This window comes from Pseudophryne corroboree, chromosome 6 (genome assembly GCF_028390025.1).
Source record: "Pseudophryne corroboree isolate aPseCor3 chromosome 6, aPseCor3.hap2, whole genome shotgun sequence".
NCBI lineage: Eukaryota > Metazoa > Chordata > Amphibia > Anura > Myobatrachidae > Pseudophryne > Pseudophryne corroboree.
In genome coordinates, this window is record NC_086449.1 from 418,766,946 (window position 1) to 418,776,585 (window position 9,640).

At 39.7% G+C, this 9,640-nt stretch overlaps 1 protein-coding gene across 1 annotated transcript in view; it reads left to right on the forward strand.

The window, feature by feature from the left end:
• The window catches only part of SEMA3C (semaphorin 3C), a 265,500-nt gene extending 260,193 nt beyond the window's left edge, over nucleotides 1–5,307 (forward strand). The window contains exon 18 of the mRNA XM_063926949.1: nucleotides 229–5,307. Coding sequence (XP_063783019.1) covers nucleotides 229–639 — 411 coding nt within the window. The 3' untranslated portion in view covers nucleotides 640–5,307. The remainder of the gene's footprint in view (nucleotides 1–228) is intronic.
• Nucleotides 5,308–9,640: the final 4,333 nt, after the last annotated feature.

Here is a 9,640-nt window from a genome sequence, read left to right on the forward strand (position 1 = left end):
TATAATAAGACAACTTTCCTAATAGTGGTTTTAGATCTAATAAAACTACTATCTATTGACCAACAGTTATCACTTGTTATGAAAAATATATACAATGATTGGTACAGTGAAAGACTAGCGGTACACTGTGCAAATCATTCATCTATAATATCTCAATTTACTCAGGTGTATTACTGTCATGATATTTATTTTTGTAGAATAATACATTTTGTTATTTTCTTTTCATAGGTGAAATTAAATGAAAGGATCATTTCTACTGGCCAAGGGCTTCTTATCCGTTCTGTCCAGGACATTGACCAAGGACTGTATCACTGCATAGCCACAGAGAATACCTTCAAGCAAACAATTGCAAAAATCAATTTAAAAATATTAGAGCCGGAGCTTGTGACTTTCATGACTGATAAATCCCAACTGATCTGGGCCAGTACATTGAGTGGACTACAGTTTTATCCCAAGGACCTTACTGGATCATTCAGTCACTCTGAGATGCAGATGATTAACCAGTACTGCAAAGAGAGCAGGCAGAAGAAGAGTCAGGTAGCAGCAATTCCAAAACTAAAAGGGGATTACAGCAAACTAAAAGTCCTTATGAACACCAGGAAAAGCAGGAACAGAAGAAATCAGCTGCCTGGATCTTAAGCAATAGTTTTTCTTTATGATTACAGACAAACAGTATGATTCTATTTGTCCCACTATAATAATTAAAATTAGATAATTATATCATAGCATCATGTGATGGGATCCAGTCCTTAGGTTGACTGCTCTTAGGTCAACACTCATTAGGTCAACCACTGTTGGTCGACATGGTCTATAGGTCAACATGTTCACTAGGTCGATATGTACAAGGTCGACATGAGTTTTTCACTTTTTTTATTTGTTTTTTTACTTTTTCATACTTTACGATCCACGTGAACTATGATTGGGAATAGTAACCTGTGCCGAACGCAACGGTAGTGGAGCGCGGCACCTTGCCCGAAGCATGGCGAGGAAAGCGGTGCACTATTTGGGGTTCATGGTCACTTTACAAAGAAAATTACACCAAAAAACAAAACAAAACCCAAACCTCATGTCGACCTTGTTCACATCGACCTAACGACCATGTCAACCTATTTAAGGTGTCGACCAATAGTGGTCGATCTAATGACTGTCAACCTAGATACAGTCAACCCTATGATCCACACCCCATGTGAATATATGATGTTAATAGTTTTCCTTTTTAAAGAGCTACGAAGTTACTAAGCATGTTTGCATGTTCCTCCAATATTATATTGGGTGGTAAAAATGCATACATGAGTCCCTGGTGAATTGTGTTTTCATATTAGCTTTCAGAAGATTAAGTTAATACTAATTATTATTTATTACTACTTTTTTTTTATCCAGATAGAAATGAAACTGATCATAAAGCTAACCTTATCCTTTCTGTAGCACTCCCTTCCAGTTCCATGACCATACTGGCTACATATATGTGCTATATGTAATGGAGGGCTCCAGAAATGTGTCTTAATAGATTGTTAGTAAGGACATATTGATTGGCAAAGTGGTTCACAGATGTCCACTTATCCTACAGTATACTGTATACTGCAAAGCAGTGCTACAAATCTCTTCCACCTTATACTGTATCATGCATGTATCTTAATATACATAGATATTTCCATTTACTGACATAGTTTAAACAACCATATAGCACTAATAAACACAATAGAAAGGAGAAAAAGTGAACTTTATTTATATTGTTGGTAAGATGGTCTTTGGAAACGGATGGCATAGTAAAATAAAACATATAAGGGCTGTAATAGACCTACAGTTGCAATGATTTTATTGTCTTTTAAAAAAAACTGATTATTTTCATATGAAAAAGGGAAAGTTTTACAGTACAAAGTGTTCTTTCTGCTGCTTAGTATATGATCTTGTTTTTCTGAGATGTGGTTTGAATGTTTGTCCTATTTCCATTCAGAGGACAGGGAGCACAGTAAACCCCTGTACTAATCCCACTCTGAATATTTTGTTAAGAATTACCTAAAGTCAGTATAAAAAAAGTATAGAAAGTGTGTATGTTTCTTAATCCAATTACAAATCAATAAGATTGGCGGTGATGATGCTTATAGCACTGGGAAATGGTTTGTCAAATATGATAAATGTTGTTTTGAATTTCATAAGTTTGCAACTTGTGAACTTCGTATGTAACGCAACAGACAAATGGCCTATTGGATTTCAGGCTTGCTGACAGAGTAACATTTTTAAGAAGCTTTCTTTGAAGTAAAGTGTTTTCATCACACTAATACAGCATTCGTCACTGTCAGACAGAAATGGCACTCTCTTTTGTGCTATATTTCACTGCTGGACAATAATACTGTTGCTAGTTTTTCCAGCAATTGAAATGTAAGTAATAACGTCACTTTATTTTCTTTTGCAAATGGGGTTGCTACACACAGGTCCAATCCATGTTCATGTGCCAATTGTGGTATCCCCATTACTAGCTTAACTGCGGGATATGAGCTGAACATTGTCAGGGCTGTGGCAATCCTTCCATTGTCACATGACAGACTGTGCTCCATTCCAGTTATTTCAATGGTAATCACATCCTTTATAATACTGTATGTCGTAAATTATATTTATTCCAGAAAACTATTTAAAAACCTAAACTAATAACAGTCAAAATGGTTAAAAACAACAAGCCATATTTATTGTTCATTGTTACAATAAATGTTATTTACAAATAGCTGTGCACTCTTACTGTATATATCAGGCTTAAAGTCTTAATTTAGTGTTGATGTCTCAAGTGCCATTACCAGAAGAAAAATACCCGCAAGTGCTTGATATTATACTGACAAACCACAGGACTAAAAGGAATATTGTTAATTTACTCTAGCTGTGAAATGGGTTTTATTTGATTAATGTGTCATATATTTATAGATGTATTATATTGGACACACTTATAATTGATTATTTCTGGATGGGATCAATTAACATTATTAAGGAAGCCTGAGATTGCCTTTTTTTATACTCATCTCTGTGTCTAGTTTGCCCATACACACATGTACAATACGTACTGAAAGATAACTACTGCATTTACCTCTGCATGTCATACAGTAACAATATCTTCGTGATAAATGCAGAACAGCCTGTGACCCTGCTCTGGTTACCATAGGCTAAAAATATTATAGGTTGTCGTAGAAAGTAATTTTTTATTCTAGCATAGTGAAGTTTGCTCACCATCTTGTACAAGTTAACAGTTCTGCTGTAAGTTGATTGGGGATTCTTCATATACTTTATTTACTAGCAAATCTTCATTGTTAAGATTTTTAAATTGTAGCAACAACGCAAAATGTACTCTTGTTTCAGACATATTCCACGGGTTAAACATTTACATTATTCTTATTTTATCCCATTGTAGGCCTCCTCTTAGCCTTTAAACTGATAATGCGCAGAACATTCTGAAACATCTTATTTCATTTATTATAATAAAACAATTCAATTTGTATAGATAGTCACTATTATTCATAGGCTCACACATGTTCATTATCTTATAAATACACATCATTGATCTTCAGGCCAATTATACAGAAATACGTCATCTGCATAAATAGACACCATCGTCCTATTCGAGTCAATATTTTGACGGGTGTCGAGAATCTGACATCAGGATTCCAGCTGCCAGGATCCTAATAGCCGGATCCCCTATATACAATTCAACCTGTGTATTGAACTCTAAGCGCTCATCTACACAATAATATCATGCATCCACATGACTATATAAAACCTGTCTACATAACATCTACTTTATAGTACACACATACATACAGTATATATGTATTATATACTACTACATACACACACATATATATATAAATACATGTGCACAAATATAACATATACCATGTAATGTCACACATAACTCTGCTATAAGTGTCACTGCTGTAAAAGTAGTTTGATATAATCATTAGTGCAAGTGAAACAACTCCGCTCTAACAATTCACTATTTTTATCACTGTATGAAGCTTTGGGTGTATGAAGCTTCCAATCATAATTTGTACTTGTATATGGCATTGTTTGGGTGTTAATAACATATGCATAGGTGATGACAGTAAATCAATGAAGGGACGTAACTAAACATTTGTAAGAACCTTTCAGTTGTGAAATACTCACACATGTACACATTGGGCATTTATAGGGAAGACCATCCTCCCTCAGTTGTGGGCACCATAGCACTCCCTGCACCTATGGCATTACGCCTTCATGCCTTAGAAACTTCCAGTGTTTTTTGTATAAATCTTGTATGAAGTTACAAAGTCCTGTTTTCATTAATATCTCATTGGATGTCTTTTTTTTCGGCGGTTTTCAAAGAGCAATTAGCTTTCAGACATGTTATATACAGATACTGTAACAGAACGCCATATCCATATAAAAAAAACCCTTAACATTACATATCGATGTCATCATAATATTTTTAGATTGCATCTTTAGTGTAGACCTGTGACCTGGGAGGCTTTGTGCACATGTACACATACTAGAGTACAATTATGATTGATTCATATACATATTATTTTGCACTTTAATAAATGTTGCATATTATCATTGTAGTTTATTACAGTTTACTAACAAATTAGTAACTTAGATAACATTCTGCATCATGACCTGCAGTAAAGCTTATTTAATGACATCCACAGATTAGTGGCTTGCAAAGAGCCTGTTACTTGTTTAGCAATTTAAGCGTTATTGTATTTGTGTTGTGCACATTATAAATAAGCTTGTACAGTATATTGTAAGCCATATTTTCTGACCGCGCTTAAGCAAGAATTCTGTATCCATTTTCCCACTGACCATTTCTCCAACCCTAGCAGAGAAGCAAGAAAAAGGCGAATAGGGATTTTTTTTTAAATGTTACCCTTCAAAACCGTGTTCCGTACACAGACTACATTATTGTAATATACATGTTTCTAGATTGTTTTTTGTGCTATTTAATGTGTCCGTTTTTAAGCCTTTTTAAATTGATGTATATAGATAGATTTTTGTTGTTTATTTTTATTTTATAACTTGTACCAGCCAAATACATATATCATTTTGTTGGTTATATTTTATTTTAACAATTGGTACTTAAAATTGTAATCTGTAAAGTTTGTCTCCACTGTCTCCTCATTTGTACATAAATGGACTGCATATCAGAGATGTTGTATAGCATCTAGCATTTTGATGAAACTGTTTCTACAGTGAATATGAATGTGTTTATAATACATGTAATAAATCAGTTCGATATTTAATGATGGTACTCATTGCTTGTTTAAATAAAAGACACATGATTTAACATTATTTTCTCATCTACATTTCTGATACACATGTGAAAATACCAACTGGCAACGATTAATTGCTGCAGGATATAAGAAATTAATAAACATAAAAAAGCGCGTCAATATAAAAAAATAACCATTAAGGTGATTTTAAAAGCGAAAGTGCCATAAATATTAATATCTGAATAAAAATATTTAGCTCTAGCCATGTGTAAGGTTTTATGGGCTAATTTCCAAGACTACAGTATGTAAAGTTTTTCCAGCTTCCTGATTTTTGGACAACTATGTTCAGGTGTTCATATGGTCAATGTGCATGAAATCATCAAAAAGTACCAGCTTTTCCACACAATAAATTCTGAGTGGTTCAGTATAACTTGCACGATACATTATGCACATACCCAACCCTGATGAAATCATACTTACATAGTGCCTAATTAAGACCCGATCGCAGCAGCAAATTTGTTAGGGAATGGGCAAAACCATGTGCACTGCAAAAACATGTGCAGAGAGAGTTAGATTTGGGTGGGGTGTGGTCAAACTGAAATCTATATTGCTTTGTAAAAATAAAGCAGCCAGTATTTACCCTGCACTGAAACAATATAACCCACCCAAATCTAACTCTCTCTGCACATGTTATATCTGCCCCCCCCCCCCCCCCCCCCCCCCCCTGCAGTGCACATGGTAATGCTGGGTATAAAGAGGGGATCCCCGCATTAGTCTCCTATGCTTCTGAGAAAGGACAACTGTGTCCGAAACGCATTTAAGCAGTGGAGATTCATCACTTCTGGATCCACCAGCGGCAGTACCGTTAGTGTCCATAAGGATTTGGTGGTACCTTCCCTAGTTTCCGGGACTGTGGAGGGACCCTTGGCATTAAACATCTGCCACTTTGGACTATATGGTGCTCCAGACGGAGATTATCCAGCTTGGTGATATGCCTTATATGTTTTAACTTGTGTGAGCGCATTCGTCTATTAAATCCATGTTTTTAAGCAAAACGATATTGCACTATATGTTGTGTTTGTTCAAGTTTTAGCAATAAAGAAGATTGGCTGAGACTGAAGATGGTTTACCCCATGTGGACGATATGCAAATAGTCCATTTGTTCAGAGTGGGATCAATAAATATATCCTGCATTTCAACTAGCCTATCATATTGCTATTGTGTGTCTTTCATCTGATTTCCAGATATTGGAACTCTAAAATGTAAGGCTAATTCCCGCTCATGTGTAAGCAGTGTATATACTGTAGAGATGAGCGCCGGAAATTTTTCGGGTTTTGGTTTTGGGTTCGGTTCCGCGGCCGTGTTTTGGGTTCGACCGCGTTTTGGCAAAACCTCACCGAATTTTTTTTGTCGGATTCGGGTGTGTTTTGGATTCGGGTGTTTTTTTCAAAAAACCCTAAAAAACAGCTTAAATCATAGAATTTGGGGGTCATTTTGATCCCAAAGTATTATTAACCTCAAAAACCATAATTTACACTCATTTTCAGTCTATTCTGAATACCTCACACCTCACAATATTATTTTTAGTCCTAAAATTTGCACCGAGGTCGCTGTGTGAGTAAGATAAGCGACCCTAGTGGCCGACACAAACACCGGGCCCATCTAGGAGTGGCACTGCAGTGTCACGCAGGATGTCCCTTCCAAAAAACCCTCCCCAAACAGCACATGACGCAAAGAAAAAAAGAGGCGCAATGAGGTAGCTGTGTGAGTAAGATAAGCGACCCTAGTGGCCGACACAAACACCGGGCCCATCTAGGAGTGGCACTGCAGTGTCACGCAGGATGTCCCTTCCAAAAAACCCTCCCCAAACAGCACATGACGCAAAGAAAAAAAGAGGCGCAATGAGGTAGCTGTGTGAGTAAGATAAGCGACCCTAGTGGCCGACACAAACACCGGGCCCATCTAGGAGTGGCACTGCAGTGTCACGCAGGATATCCCTTCCAAAAAACCCTCCCCAAACAGCACATGACGCAAAGAAAAAAAGAGGCGCAATGAGGTAGCTGACTGTGTGAGTAAGATAAGCGACCCTAGTGGCCGACACAAACACCGGGCCCATCTAGGAGTGGCACTGCAGTGTCACGCAGGATGTCCCTTCCAAAAAACCCTCCCCAAACAGCACATGACGCAAAGAAAAAAAGAGGCGCAATGAGGTAGCTGACTGTGTGAGTAAGATAAGCTACCCTAGTGGCCGACACAAACACCGGGCCCATCTAGGAGTGGCACTGCAGTGTCACGCAGGATGGCCCTTCCAAAAAACCCTCCCCAAACAGCACATGACGCAAAGAAAAAAAGAGGCGCAATGAGGTAGCTGACTGTGTGAGTAAGATAAGCGACCCTAGTGGCCGACACAAACACCGGGCCCATCTAGGAGTGGCACTGCAGTGTCACGCAGGATGGCCCTTCCAAAAAACCCTCCCCAAACAGCACATGACGCAAAGAAAAAAAGAGGCGCAATGAGATAGCTGACTGTATGAGTAAGATAAGCGACCCTAGTGGCCGACACAAACACCGGGCCCATCTAGGAGTGTCACTGCAGTGTCACGCAGGATGGCCCTTCCAAAAAACCCTCCCCAAACAGCACATGACGCAAAGAAAAATAAAAGAAAAAAGAGGTGCAAGATGGAATTGTCCTTGGGCCCTCCCACCCACCCTTATGTTGTATAAACAGGACATGCACACTTTAACCAACCCATCATTTCAGTGACAGGGTCTGCCACACGACTGTGACTGATATGACGGGTTGGTTTGGACCCCCCCCAAAAAAGAAGCAATTAATCTCTCCTTGCACAAACTGGCTCTACAGAGGCAAGATGTCCACCTCATCATCATCCTCCGATATATCACCGTGTACATCCCCCTCCTCACAGATTATCAATTCGTCCCCACTGGAATCCACCATCTCAGCTCCCTGTGTACTTTGTGGAGGCAATTGCTGCTGGTCAATGTCTCCGCGGAGGAATTGATTATAATTCATTTTAATGAACATCATCTTCTCCACATTTTCTGGATGTAACCTCGTACGCCGATTGCTGACAAGGTGAGCGGCGGCACTAAACACTCTTTCGGAGTACACACTTGTGGGAGGGCAACTTAGGTAGAATAAAGCCAGTTTGTGCAAGGGCCTCCAAATTGCCTCTTTTTCCTGCCAGTATAAGTACGGACTGTGTGACGTGCCTACTTGGATGCGGTCACTCATATAATCCTCCACCATTCTTTCAATGTTGAGAGAATCATATGCAGTGACAGTAGACGACATGTCCGTAATCGTTGTCAGGTCCTTCAGTCCGGACCAGATGTCAGCATCAGCAGTCGCTCCAGACTGCCCTGCATCACCGCCAGCGGGTGGGCTCGGAATTCTGAGCCTTTTCCTCGCACCCCCAGTTGCGGGAGAATGTGAAGGAGGAGATGTTGACAGGTCGCGTTCCGCTTGACTTGACAATTTTCTCACCAGCAGGTCTTTCAACCCCAGCAGACTTGTGTCTGCCGGAAAGAGAGATCCAAGGTAGGTTTTAAATCTAGGATCGAGCACGGTGGCCAAAATGTAGTGCTCTCATTTCAACAGATTGACCACCCGTGAATCCTTGTTAAGCGAATTAAGGGCTCCATCCACAAGTCCCACATGCCTAGCGGAATCGCTCCGTGTTAGCTCCTCCTTCAATGTCTCCAGCTTCTTCTGCAAAAGCCTGATGAGGGGAATGACCTGACTCAGGCTGGCAGTGTCTGAACTGACTTCACGTGTGGCAAGTTCAAAGGGCATCAGAACCTTGCACAACGTTGAAATCATTCTCCACTGCACTTGAGACAGGTGCATTCCACCTCCTATATCGTGCTCAATTGTATAGGCTTGAATGGCCTTTTGCTGCTCCTCCAACCTCTGAAGCATATAGAGGGTTGAATTCCACCTCGTTACCACTTCTTGCTTCAGATGATGGCAGGGCAGGTTCAGTAGTTTTTGGTGGTGCTCCAGTCTTCTGTACGTGGTGCCTGTACGCCGAAAGTGTCCCGCAATTCTTCTGGCCACCGACAGCATCTCTTGCACGCCCCTGTCGTTTTTTAAAAAATTCTGCACCACCAAATTCAAGGTATGTGCAAAACATGGGACGTGCTGGAATTTGCCCATATTTAATGCACACACAATATTGCTGGCGTTGTCCGATGCCACAAATCCACAGGAGAGTCCAATTGGGGTAAGCCATTCTGCGATGATCTTCCTCAGTTGCCGTAAGAGGTTTTTAGCTGTGTGCGTATTCTGGAAAGCGGTGATACAAAGCGTAGCCTGCCTAGGAAAGAGTTGGCGTTTGCGAGATGCTGCTACTGGTGCCGCCGCTGCTGTTCTTGCGGCGGGAGTCCAT